This window comes from Choloepus didactylus, chromosome 27 (assembly GCF_015220235.1).
Source record: "Choloepus didactylus isolate mChoDid1 chromosome 27, mChoDid1.pri, whole genome shotgun sequence".
In the NCBI taxonomy this organism is placed as follows: domain Eukaryota; kingdom Metazoa; phylum Chordata; class Mammalia; order Pilosa; family Megalonychidae; genus Choloepus; species Choloepus didactylus.
In genome coordinates, this window is record NC_051333.1 from 9688414 (window position 1) to 9701892 (window position 13479).

The 13479-nt window shown below is 61.3% G+C and overlaps 1 protein-coding gene across 6 annotated transcripts in view; it reads left to right on the forward strand.

The window, feature by feature from the left end:
* ZC3H4 (zinc finger CCCH-type containing 4) overlaps nt 1-11826 on the forward strand; it is a 38181-nt gene extending 26355 nt beyond the window's left edge. For all 6 annotated transcript variants that reach the window (XM_037819521.1, XM_037819520.1, XM_037819519.1 and 3 more), the window contains 4 exons: nt 3498-3862; nt 4081-4412; nt 7221-7469; nt 8419-11826. In XM_037819521.1, the coding sequence (XP_037675449.1) occupies nt 3498-3862; nt 4081-4412; nt 7221-7469; nt 8419-9908 (2436 nt within the window). In that variant the 3' untranslated portion in view covers nt 9909-11826. The remainder of the gene's footprint in view (nt 1-3497; nt 3863-4080; nt 4413-7220; nt 7470-8418) is intronic.
* Nucleotides 11827-13479: the final 1653 nt, after the last annotated feature.

Genomic DNA, 13479 nt, shown 5'->3' on the forward strand with positions numbered 1-13479 from the left:
CCCTACTGGTAGCCCCTGGAAACCACTCATCTGTTTTCCTGTAGTTTTGCCTTTTCAAGAATGTCCTGTGAATGGAGTTAGAGCACATACAGCCACGGTGTAGATACGTGGATACGGCCTCTGAGTCTGGCTTCTCTCCTTCCAAGTAACGCATTTGCGATTCATCCAGGTGGTTGCAAATATCAGGGGCTCATTACCGTTTGTTGCCCAGTAGTATTCCATTATATAGGTGTATCCAAATTTGTTTATGCAGGCGTCTGTGGAAGGGCGCATGGGTTTTTTTCAGTTTGGGATGAAAACCGACAACTTTTAACCAACCAACTGGAACTAACTTAGTTGCTAAGTGAGTGCTGGCCCGCTGGAGCTTGGCTCTCCTGAGCTGGGGCCAGAAACCTTTGCATGTCTGTGAGAGTGACAGCCCTGCTTCGTCTCGGGTCGGGGTCAGTCCTGGTGGCGAGGTTGTGAGACCCAGTGGGGCACTGGCCCGTCCTGATGTGAAGCGGCCGGGTGTGCTCTCCTAGCTGGCTGGGGGCAGCGTGAGCACAGTTGTGTGGTAGGTGCGCCCCTCCGTGGCTTCTGGGCCCTGCTCCTCCCACGGGAAAGTCGTTTTGTTTTGTCTCCCACGTGTCGGTGTCCTGGGCTCTGTGGCCACAAAGGCAGATGTGCTTCAGTCCCTGCCTTTGAGGCCGCGCTGGCAGCCCAGGGTGGGAGGCGACGGGAGAGGGCTGCGTGCGGGGCAGTGGGCCCGTCCTGAGACAGGATCCCTGGTGAGGTGGGGTGGCGGGTTCTCCGGCCACTGACACTGTGAGTTCAGGTTCCTGCAATCCTGCCTGTGCAGGAGGAAGGCGAGCCCTGAGTTCTGGGCGAGAAGACGCAGCCTGGGGGTAGGGTCAGCCCCTCTCGGGGCCAGTGACAAAGCGGGGTGAGAGTTTCAGTTCATTTAGTTACCCGTGAATTTTTGTAGTCCCTACTTCACTGCTGGCTCCTGGTCTGGGCTCCTGGAGTCAACAGCCCAACGGAGAGGAGGGCGCTGGCCGGGTGGCATGTGTGCAGCAGGACACAGAGACCTGCGTCGTATCCTGTGGCCTCTCAGAGGCCTTCTGGAGGGTGGGGGGAGGTCAGTGCTGTGAGAGGGAAGAGGGTGCTGGGGAGGGCGAGCGTGCGGGGCAGCTGTGGTCAGGTTTGTTCCTCTTGGAGGAGGAGCCTCAAGGAGCTGTTGAAGGGACTTGGCAGCGGAGGGTCAGGGTCACGGTGCTTGGCTGGTGTGCGAGGGGTGGCTCTGGGGATAAGAGCAGGGAGGAGGTGAGGATGGCACCCCGGCTCCTGGCTTGGGCACGTGAGGGGAGGTCAGTCCCTCCCAGGGCTGAGCCCATGGCCAGTGGAGGAGGAGAGGCAGGTAGAGGGTGACGGCTCTGGTTCAGACACCCTGGTTGTGGCGGGAGCCCAGAGCACAGGCCCAGGAGGGATGGAGGGTGTGGGGACAGGGGGCGGGCGAGCAGGGGAACCCCCCAGAGAGGAAGACAAGGAGGCTAATCCAGCCAGTGAAAGCTGCAACTCCTCTGCCCTCCTGGGCTGCACCAGCTTCTGCATTCCTGGCATGGACAAGGTGCTCTCTAGAGCCCGTGACACGCACGTGTTTTTCTTGTTTGTTTGTGCGTCTGAAAATGAACATCAGTGTCCAATCTGTGCCAGGTGCTGCCTGGGGCCGGGGGAGGCCGTGAGGAGGGGAGAGGCAGGAGCAGGTCTGTGGGGGCTGTTCTGGGCCTGCCTCTGTGAGGAGGTGATGCCTGGGAGTGAAGGGTGGGCGGGGTGGGTGCCTGTGGCAGGAACTGTGTGTGGATGGTCCCCCACTCAGTGAGGACCTGAGGGAGGCCATCCCGCCCTGAGGGCAGCGAGCGGGACGTGGGGGCAGCAGGGCAGGCAGGGGCTGGGTGCCAGGGGGTTCTGGGCTCTCCCTGCACAGCTGATCACGGGCAGTGCTTTTCAGACCCAATGGGCACACGTTACAGTGCAGGTGCCGATTCAGCAGGGCTCCTTGTGCAACTGGTTTGCAGGGCACACTGTGAGTAGCCGGGCTTCAAGGGACAAACGTTCCCCACTTAGCCCTGCCCATCCTTGGGTCCAGATGCTGTTGCTGATGGGGAGGAGAGAGGGGAGCTTTAGGCTGCCTGGCACCCCCAGGAGGTCCTGCCTCCGCCACCCCCACCCCTGCCATTCGTGGGCGGAGGAGTGCAGCTTGCAGGCCGAGCAGTGCCGAGGCTGCCGTGCCAAGGACGTGGCATCTCAGGCCCCTTGTTAGGATCCGTGAAGGGATCTGGGTCAGGGTCCCCAAGGCCACCCCCACATTCGGTGATTATCTAGGACACACAGAACTTGGCATATGATTGGACTCGTGGCTGAGAGCTACTGCTGTGCAAGAGTAGCAAGCAAAGTCAGCTGGAGGAAGGCACACGGGGCAGGGGCCGGGGTAAGCCAGCTACGAGCTTCCAGAGTTCTCTCCCCTGGAATCGCTTAGGCAGCGCCTCATGTCCCCGACAGCGAGTTGTGACCAAACGTGTGACGTGCGTCTACCAAGGAAGCTCGGAGACTCAGCACCCAGGGGCTGCTCACAGAGCTCGTCTGCCTGACATGTACCAAAATTCCAGATGCCCGGAAGGAAGGCAGGGGTTTGGCATAGTTTTTGGACAATAGTGTAGGCCCAGTGAGCGCCTCTTGCTGGTTAGGAAGGGGTGGGGCCCCCCGAGATCCAGACTCCCAGGCGCCAGCCGAGGCAGCCCGGCTCGCAGTCCCCTCCTGGGAGGGCGGTCAGGCCTGCCATGTTGACTCCGCTGCTTGGCATCCTAATTGGCAGGACCCTCTGGTCAAACGCAGGCTTCAAAGTTATTCAGTGACTGCTTGGGCATATCTGTCTCTGTGCCGGACCCTGGGGATCCAGCAGGGAGCAAGGCAGATGGGGGGCCGGATGATGACCAAGGGGACAGCTGAGTAAACATGGTCACTGAATGTGGTCAGTGCCCAGCAGAGAGCAGCGGGGGCTGGAATGGGTCCCCTGGGCTGACGGCTAACAGTGACTTACACGCTCAGCAGCAGGTTGCCAAACTGTCAGGGACAGGGGAAAATAGAAGCCAGAGAGAAGCAGGCTGAGGCTCGGGCCTGGAGGGGTGAGTGCTTGGCTGTTCTCAGAACTGAAGTGAGTCCAGTGGTCAGGGCCGCAGAGTCCAGGGAGAGTGGGAAAGGAAGCCACCGGGGTGCTGCTTGGTGCTGCCCGACACCCAGCCCTACTCTGGGGCCTCGGAGGTCAGAGTGCGGAGTGTGGATCTTATCACGAGGGAAATGAGGGGCCCGTACAATCCACTTGCCAGCTGGCCCATGTGGGGAGGTCCCTAAAGTCCTTGCATTTTAGGTTTTCTCCACGGTGGAGAGTTATGTGTCCACCTGGCTCCCGCTGGGCTTTTGAGTGTCAAACGACTCTCTCTTCTGTTCTTCTGTTCCTGCAGATGTTGGCAGATGATGCAGAAGCAGGCGCTGAGGATGAGAAGGAAGTTGAGGAGCTGAAGAAGCAGGGAATCAATCCCTTGCCCAAACCTCCCCCTGGTGTGGGCCTCCTGCCCACACCCCCTCGGCCCCCCGGCCCGCAGGCCCCGACCTCCCCCAACGGCAGGCCCATGCAGGGTGGCCCCCCACCCCCACCCCCGCCCCCGCCCCTGCCCCCTGGGCCCCCTCAGATGCCCATGCCAGCGCACGAGCCGCTGTCCCCACAGCAGCTGCAGCAGCAGCAGGACATGTACAACAAGAAGATCCCCTCCTTGTTTGAGATCGTGGTCCGGCCCACAGGGCAGCTGGCCGAAAAGCTGGGTGTCAGGTGGGTGGCCTGGGCCCCCTTGGGTGGGTGGGGCTGTTCTGGCTGAGCTAGGATCCTCCTGTCTTGCTGGTGCAGGGGCCCAGGCCTGCAGTGTCCTCCAAGGCCCGGGCTCCCCGGCTCTCCATCCCCCTGGCCAGCTTGCTTGGCCAGGCCCCTCCCCTCACACCTCCTCTCTTCAGCTGTAGCCCCTCTCACCAGCCCGTTCCTCCTCTTCCTAGGTTTCCTGGACCCGGCGGACCGCCAGGGCCAATGGGCCCTGGGCCCAACATGGGACCCCCAGGGCCACTGGGGGGACCGCTGCACCCCGACATGCATCCTGACATGCATCCCGACATGCACCCTGACATGCACCCCGACATGCCGATGGGCCCTGGCATGAACCCCGGCCCACCTATGGGACCTGGCGGCCCCCCAATGATGCCCTACGGTCCTGGAGACTCCCCGCATTCTGGAATGATGCCCCCCATCCCGCCAGCCCAGAACTTCTATGAGAACTTCTACCAGCAGCAGGAGGGTGTGGAGATGGAGCCAGGCCTCCTTGGGGACGCAGGTATGTGGGTGCCCAGTGTGGGGGGCGCGGCTGCTGGGGCCTGCACAGTGGCTGTTCCTCGGGCCTTGCCCCTCTCAGCATGAACCCGTCTGCGTCCCCGTCCCGTTTGGTGGTCGAGGGTCTTCGGTGACAGGAGAATCACCACCTGTTGAGGCGGGACAGGCTTCTGGGACTGTTGGAACTGTGACTGACTTAACTTCCCCGGAGTTGTGCTCGGTGCCTGGACCCAGGGTGGTGTGTTAGGGGGCAACGTGTGCGGGGGCTGGGCTGGGAGCCCGTAGGCCCGTCCGGCCAGGCCAGGGGCCCTTGCCAAAGCTGCCTCCTTCCAGACAGTTCTTGGATCTGGACTTTTGTACTCTGTGCTTCTTGTTTCCATCACTGACCGTTTTCCTTCCTTCCTTGCCTTCCTTTCTTAAAACAACAAAACGTGTTGGCAGCAACCGCCGTGTCTGGTGGTCAGGGAGTTGTGCTGCGCCATTGGGTGAGCCCGGTGTGCAGCCTTCAGGGAGATGAGGCTGTTTTCCAGATGTTCTGGGGGGAACCAGGCGGTGCTCCGGGCTGGAGGTTCCAGTGAGCATGGCTTGCCTGGGCCACCTCCTCCTGGAGGGACACAGAGAGGAAACCTGTAAACAGATTAATAGCTAGTGTCTGTATTGATGGTGGCTTAGGAGAAAAGATGGTTGGGTCACATGGGAGAGCGTGGCCGGGCGGGAGGCAGGTGGAAGGTGGCCGCCGTCAGAAGAGGCCTCTTCGTGAAGGGAAATGTGACTCAAGATGCAGACGACGAGGCAGCCCCAGCTGAGTCAGAAGCGCAGCACATGCCCAGGCCCAAGCCAGCTCTGCTTGTCGGGGGGAACCCGCAGGCAAGAGGTCGGTGGCCGGGAGTCATGTGGAAGGTAGAGGCTGCCAGCGGAGAGGGCGATGGCCGGGGCGGGAGCGACACTGGTGGGGCAGTGTCTGGGCAGCTGAGGCCGGGCCCAGCTGGGAGGTGAGTGGGCCGGGGGCCCGAATGACCTCTCGTGGGCCAGGAGAGGCGTTGAGGACGGGGTGCCTGCACGGGGACGTGGGCCTTGGAGGTGCGGGTGCTGTTCTGACAGGGAGCTCCCGGGCAGGCGTTGGCACTTCTGGTTTTCGCCCGTTGGGTGTGAGGTGTCTGCAGACAGACTGGCACAGAGTCTGGGGGTGGCTGGAGAGGAGGCGAGAGGAGGGCCACACTGGGGGTGATGAAGCCTGGCAGTGGGGGGCCTGTGGGCAGCAACGGAAGCTGCGGGGCAGACGTGAGCGCCTGCCACAGGTCACGAGCGGAGGAGCTGCCGCGTCAGAGGTTGGGGAGGGGGACAGGCTGCTGAAGGGGCTGCTGGGGGTCCCACGGCCCCTACCCTGGTAAAAAAAATGGATTTGGGTTGTGCATGGGAAAGCGGGGGACTGCAAGAGGTTAGTCCGGCTGTTAGCAGGAGGTCTCACAAGCAAAATTCCCGTTTTTTAATATATATATGTATAACTCACATACCGTAAAATCCCCGTTTAAAGCATACAGATCAGTGGTTGTAGTATATCCACTGAGTTGTGTGACTAGCGAGTAATTCATTCCTGGCTTGTTAGTTCTCTGGAGGGGGCCATGACTGCATCGCTGATGTGTCCCCAGCCCTGAGCCTCGGTTGTGTTGCGAGCCGACGCGCCCCATCGAGCTGAGGTGGCCCAGGTCAGGAGCCAGGAGAGGGGGCCTTTCACTTTTTGCTTTATGTATTTCTGTGTTTGGAATATTTACAGGTTTAATGACTCTTTTAATTGTCTAGGAAAAGCATTTGTTGCAAACTTCCAGTAGTGCAAAACATGTAAAACAAAAAGTCGAAAATTTCTTCTCTTCCATAAGCTCAGCTTGTTTTACCAATCCAGTGTGTACTGCCTAATAGGACAGCCCGGGCCTCAGAGGGCTGGTTACATTTCAGTTAAATTAAATTCTGAAGCCAGCCGCTCAGGAGCGCTCGCCACACCTCAAGTGCACAGTGGCCTCCGGTGACCAGGGCTCCCGTGGCTCTCGGTGCAGACGCAGGCCACGGCCCCTGTGGAGGATGTTCTCCTGGGCAGTGCCGGGTGGAGACGCTCTGTCGGGCTGGCATATGTCTCACACAGGCCCAGGGGGGTGGTCTTGGCTCTGCTTCCCCCAGCCCTGGTGCCTCTCTCTGCCTCTCTTCCCCTGGGCCCGCCCCCTTGGCGTCGACGTGGGGGGACCTGGTGGGGGCAGGTGCGCACCCCGAGGGGCAGGGAGGTGATTCTTCAGCCTCAGGCTTCCTTCTTTCATTCCCCAATTGGGATGATGTTCCCAGAGGCCAGAAACCTAGAAAGGAGGAAGATGGCCCATGAGCCTCTGGTTGGCTTGGGGCCGTGGCCGCGTTTTGGTTTATTTATTCCCGTTCTACTGGTTTGGGATTTTTCCCCCGCACCGTGAGCTCACTAGGAGATAGTGTTTGGGGAAACCAGTGTTCATTGCATGAAACCTGTCCCATGGAGTCAGAAGGGAGGGCGCCACCTCCGCCACTCAGGGACTGTTCTGTGTCTTTCCAAAGCTGTTCCCCTGTGTTCTGCGAAACGCTGACAGTGTCCCATCATCCTGGCACTTCATAAGCGTTTACCCGTGCCCGTCCCCGCTGTTGGGCTCTCGTGGGACCCGGAGGCTCAGAGTGGAGGGCCATGGGTCCCCCTCGCCCCTCTGCCAGCAGGGGCCTGGCGTTCATGGAAGGGCAGGGCTGGGTGGAGCCGGCGTCTCGGGTCCTGGCCCACATGAACCCTCGTTCTCCCCCGCCACAGAGGACTACGGGCGCTACGAAGAGCTGCCGGGGCAGCCTGGGGAGCACCTCTTCCCCGAGCACCCTCTGGAGCCCGACAGCTTCTCTGAGGCAGGGCCCCCAGGCCGGCCGAAGCCGGGTGCCGGTGTCCCTGACTTCCTGCCCTCAGCCCAGAGGGCCCTGTACCTGAGGATCCAGCAGAAGCAGCAGGAGGAGGAGGAGAGAGCGAGGAGGCTGGCTGAGAGCAAGCAGGACCGGGAGAATGAGGAAGGCACGTGTCCTCCCCGGGGTGGGCCTCCCCCAAGGCGCAGGCCGGGGCCGCGCCCCCAGGGAAGAGGTGGGGGGTGCCGGGAGAGAGCCGTCCGGGCCGAGTGTCCCCAAGAAACCTAGACGGTGACGCCGGGAGGGCAGGGCTGCCCTTCAGTGTTTGGGGGCCGGGGAGAGCCTGATCATGTCGCGGAAAGAGGTGGGCGGTCTCCAGCAGGCTGGTGGGATGGGCTGCCTGCACCCCAGTGGGGGGCTTTAGGGAGCCCTCACAGACCCCTTTCCCCAGACTGTACTCAGGAAGCTGGCAGGTGAGAGCGCCTCATTCACTAGGCCAAGGCAGTAGACACTGTGGTCTTCTCGGGGCGTCTTCCTGTGTGTCCGGAACCTGAGGCCAGCAGCTGGGGTGGCCCTGACCAGAGCGTGGGAGCCGGGCAGGCGAGTGGGGACCACAGGAAGGGGCAGGGGGCAGCCCCTGTTACTGTGCGAGGGGCTTGTTCGGGGACCTCCCTGGAGGCTGGAATGGCAGCCCTTCGCCAGGAGCCTGGGATCTGGGGCAGGTGCCTGAGCCCCGAGCCGGGAAGAGTGGAGTCAGCGGCCGCTGCCACCAGGAGGGCCTGAGTGAGGCTGCTGGCCCCGAGGGGTGACCCAGCTGGCCCGGGGAGGCAGCAGGGCCCCGATTCCACAACCGCTGTGCCTTGTTTCCTCAAGTATCCGGTGGATGTGATGATGGAGCCTGCTGCCGTAGGTCACGGTGCTGGGGACCACACTGGTCCCCATCTCGGCTGCGTCCTGCACACGCCCGGCCCGCCCAGACCTCACATGGGCTGCGCGGGGGCTGTGCAGGGATTAGAGGAGAAACCAAGGGGCTGAGGATCCTCTGCCCCGTGGCCGTTGGGGTCCCAGGGGGCTGGTGGGCTGTGGCGCCTCCTCACTGCCCCCCTCTGCTCTCTCAGGAGACACCGGTAACTGGTACTCGAGTGACGAGGACGAGGGCGGGAGCAGCGTCACCTCCATCCTGAAGACGCTGAGGCAGCAGACATCCAGCCGGCCCCAGGCCTCCGCTGGGGAGCTGAGCAGCAGTGGGCTGGGGGACCCCCGCCTCCAGAAGGGACACCCCACAGGAGGCCGGCTGTCTGACCCCCGCCTCAGCCGGGACCCCAGACTCACCCGCCACGCCGAGGCCCCTGGGGAAGCGGGGCCCTCCGACCCCCGGCTGGCCCGCTCCCTGCCAGCCCCCAAGCCTGACGGCGGCCTCCACCCCGGCCCCGCCGGCCCCAAGGGCTCCGGGCCACCCCCTGCGGAGGAGGAGGAGGGGGAGCGGGCCCTGCGGGAGAAGGCCGTGAGCATCCCCCTGGAGCCCCTTCCGGGGCACCCGCTGCGGGACCCGCGGTCGCAGCTGCAGCAGTTCAGCCACATCAAGAAGGACGTGACCCTGAGCAGACCCAGCTTTGCCCGCACTGTGCTCTGGAACCCGGAGGACCTGATCCCCCTGCCCATCCCCAAGCAGGACTCTGTGCCCCCCGTCCCCGCGGCCCTGCAGGCCCTGCCTGCCCTGGACCCCAGGCTGCACCGTCCCTCTGCCACTGGGCCCCCCAACCCCCGGCCGCGCCCCAGCACCTCCGCAGAGCCCGGCTCCTCTGGGTCCAACCTGCCTGACTTTGAACTCCTCTCTCGCATCCTCAAGACTGTCAACGTCCCCAGCTCCTCAGCAGCCCCCGGGCCGGGCGACAAGCCCAGCGACCCCCGGGTGCGGAAGGCACCCACTGACCCTCGGCTGCAGAAGCCGGCCGACCCCGCTGCCCCTGCCCGGGCCGCCAAGCCCGGCCCTCCCGAAGCCCCTGCGCCAGCCACCAGCCCCAGCGGCGAGTCCTCGCCCCCGGCCATTGCCCCCTATGACCCGCGCGTGCTGGCGGCTGGCGGGCTGGGCCAGGGCAGCGGGAGTGGACAGAGTAGCGTGCTGAGCGGCATCAGCCTCTACGACCCGAGGACTCCCAACGCGGGGGGCAAAGCCGCCGAGCCTGCCACCGACGCGGGCCCCCAGCCCAAGGGCCCCGAGGGCAACGGCAAGAGCCCGGCCACCAAGGCCAAGGAGCCGCCCTTCGTCCGCAAGTCCGCCCTGGAGCAGCCCGAGCTGGGCAAGGCTGCTGCCGACGGGGGCACGGCCACGGACAGATACAACAGCTACAACCGGCCCCGGCCCAAGGCTGCTGCCGCCCCCGCTGCCGCCTCGGGCACCCCGCCGCAGGAGGGTGCCCTCCCCCAGCCCGGTGTGCACAGCCTGCCCGTGCCCACCCTCTTCGGGACCGTGAAGCAGGCGCCCAAGACGGGCTCTGGAAGCCCCTTTGCCGGCAACAGCCCGGCCCGTGAGGGCGAGCAGGACGCAGGGTCCTTGAAGGACGTTTTTAAAGGCTTTGACCCCACCGCCTCCCCCTTCTGCCAGTAGTGTTATGCCGGGGCCGAGCTCCCCCAGCCCTTCCCGGGGCGCCTCAGGGCAGCAGCCAGAGTCAGGAACTTGGGGCAGGGGGGGTTGAGCTTTCATTTTTTTTTATTTTTCCTTGTCTTTTCCTTTGCTTTCCTTTTTTTTTTTTTTTTTTTCCTTTTTAATTTTAAAGTAGTACTTTCTTTGAAACTTAAATTGTATGTAACATCTTCAGTTCTGGTCAGCACCGCAGGACCCCCAGGCAGGATTTCAGGGATGCTCGAAGGTGGAGGTCCAGTGGGTTTTCCACCCTCGCGTTCAGGGCAAAGGGAGCGGCCAGCGATGGAGAAGGCGCTGGAACAGGACACACCGTGTTGCCTGAACAGAGAGAGATGGGCTGAGACGGTGGGGCCGGACCTGTGGCAGCAGGTCCCCCGCATTTCTGGAACCCGAGAGCACACCATCCCCATCTCCCCTGCAGCGCGCGGGCTGTGACACATCACTTCAGGAGACGCTGGAAGTGAAGAACTGTCCAAAAAAGGAAACGCGCCCTCCCCACCCTGACCGTTCCTGTGGCTGTGAGAAATGAGGTCCTCTCCCACTGGGGTCTCGCCCGGATTCACACGGGGGGCCCTGCCTGCCTCAGAAGCCTTCAGCCTGTGAGGTGGACCTGGAGCCCAGGGGCTGGCCTGGGGGGAGCATCCCTAGAGACCCCCCAGGTAGCTCATGGCTGCTGGGACCCACAGCTTCGTGTTTTCCGTCAGTATTACCCGTCCTGTCAGGGCCCCTCCTGGTCCTTCACAGCCAGAGTGCCCCATCTGCACTGCCTGTCCGGGTGGCCCCAGCCCCTTCAGAGATCCTCTGGGATCTGTGGCGTGGCGGCTCTTACCAGGCTCCTGAAGAGGGGACCTGGTGACCTTCGGGGGCAGCGTTTCCGCTCTGTCCCTGTCCTCTGCGCCTGCTGTACAGATCTGTGGGTATGTGACCTTGGCGTGTTTGAGCTCCTGTCCTGGGCCAACAGGCACGTGGACCCAGAGGTATGTCGTGATGGTGGGTTTGTGGACACTTCCAGAAGGGGGCCTGAGGAAATGGGGCACAGCTGCAGCCAGGGCAGTGGGGGGCTGCTGGGGGTGGGGGCAGAGGGGCTGTGCCACGCCCTGAGTCTGCGCTGTGCCCACTCCTGCTCGCCTCCTGGTCCCTTGCCTGCCCCCTGCTGCCCCCTAGGCCCCTGCCTCTCCTTGCTAATAATGAGGAAAGCTGGACACCAGCCAAAGAACACTCTTCAGGTTTGGGGCCAGAAGCCAGGGTTGGTAGAGGGGGGCTGCACCGGGAGCCTGCCGGGCCACTGCACCAGGGTCCGGTCGATTTGGTGGGTTTCTTTTTTTTTTTCCTTTTTGTTTTTTTAAACAATCATTAGTGAGATTTTTCCCTTCAACCACCAGTGTTGGCCTCCAAACAGAGGGCTGCAGCCCTTGGTGTTTGTAAAATAAGTAAGAATACAGTGTGGTGGGTTTTTTCCCTCCCTTTTCTCCTTATCCTTTGAGACTTTCCTTTTGTAAAAGAAAAATTAAATACTTTTTTAAAACCGAAATCTGTGGATGAAATAGAAGCTGGAACCCTCCTTTTGGAATATTTAGCCTAAGAACCTCATGGGACTATGAATTCACCCATAATTTTCATTTGCCATCAGGCTGGAGCTTTTAACGAAAAATTGTTCTCTAACCAGGATTGTAACAAAAGTGTAAATACAATTTCAGAGTTGAAAGTTGATGGTGCAAATATGTATATAATGTACTGTATTTTTACAATGATCGCCGCATGACTATTTCACCCCTTTTGTACTCCGTAACTGTCTTCCAGAAACATCACCTGCCCTTTCTCCTGTGGTCTCCTAATCTGATAATTGTATTCCTGCCATTAAAGGATGCAGTTATTTTAAAAAGCCTGCCTGCCCCTGATATCTGCTCACCCCTGGAACTGTGGTTGGGGGCGTGCAGCCTGGGGCGAGGAGCTGGCGATTTCCCCTGGGCCACCCGGAAGCCGTTCCAGCCGCAACCAGTGGGTCTGTCTTCACTGGCAGCTCACGCTCCCCCAGAGCGCCTGCCTGGCGGGACTCGGAGCATCCAGGGCTGCGGGCACAGCCACAGGATGGCTGGGCCAGCTCGCAGGAGTGATGAGAAATGGGGTGCGCCAAACACGGTTAGGCAGGGGCTCACCTCCGCGGAAGCCACACCAGGCAAGGGGCCGGCCAGGAGGACAGCCATGGTGTCTTGGGACTTGCTTTGGCCTCCGTATCTGGTGGCCTGTAGTTCCCATGGCTGCTGTACAAAGTACCGCAGGCTTAGTGGTGTAAAACAACACAAGTTGATCTTAACAGTTTTCAGGGTCAGAAGCACCAACACGGGTCTCACTGGGCTAAAACCAAGCGGTCGCCAGCTCTGTGTTCCTTCCGGGAACAATGGGGAATCCATTTCCTTGCCTTTCCCAGCTTCTAGAGGCTGCCCGAGTTCCACGGCTCATGCATGGCCCCCTTCCTCCATCTTCAAAGTGCCGACCCGTGTCTCTGACCCGGCCTTTATCACTATGTCTTCTCTGATCACAAATGGAAAAGATTCTCCACTTTTCTGTTGGGCCTCCCTGGGTACTCCCAGATACACTCCCCACTTCAAGGTCCTTAACTCAGTCACATCTGCGAAGTCCTTTTTGGTACCCAAGCTAACGCATTCCCAGGTTCTGGGGATTAGGATCTTTAGGAGGGTCTCTCCACCCTTTAAGTGGGGTCCTCAAATATTCCTTAAAGAGGTCTCATTGCTCATTCACCGGTTGCTACGCTAAGCAGGTAAATTCTAGGTTCAGGTCAAAATTCAGTTTAATCTTTGAATTTCTTCCAACTCACCCATACCGGGTAACGATTTCATCTGTAAGAGGAAACCCGGACCCAGCTGGTTTCAACAACTGGAGCCCATCCACCCTGGGAAGACCGGCTGGGTCACCCGGGTTCAGGCGGCCGCACTACCCCAGCTCCCCCTGGCGGCCATGAGACTCCTAGGGCAGCCCAGGTGTCCGCTCCTCACCCATCCAGGTGCAGGAGCAGCGGAGGAACTGTCCCAAGTAGCTTGATGAGCAAGGAAACACCTCCCAGAGCCCCCTCAGCTGATCTCCTTTTATGTGGCCAGGATCAGGGCACGCACCGCTCTCTACGTCGGGTCAGTCCCTGTCAGAAGGGGAACAGAATTCTCATGCTTAGTTCTTCAACCAAACAGCCACCATCCTGGGGCGTCACACCTGGCTGCTTGGAGGCGGAAGCCATCCAGCTCCCAAGTGTTTGGGGCAGGCAAGCACCTGCCATGCCCCAACTACGTCCTGCGGTCGGCACCACTGGCCAGGATGGGTCTGCAAGGGGCAGGAAGACAGACAGCGCCTGGAGTTAGGGGAGCTGGCAGGTCCTCTGGGAGAGGGTGGGGAATGGACAGTCCAGGGAATGGCAGGAGCTAGTTCAAGGCAAGAGAGGTGAGGACAGGAGGCAGGGATGGAGCGATATGGGCTGATGGATTTGAGACCTAGGGGTTAGGGTAGATGGAACTTGGTAACTGAA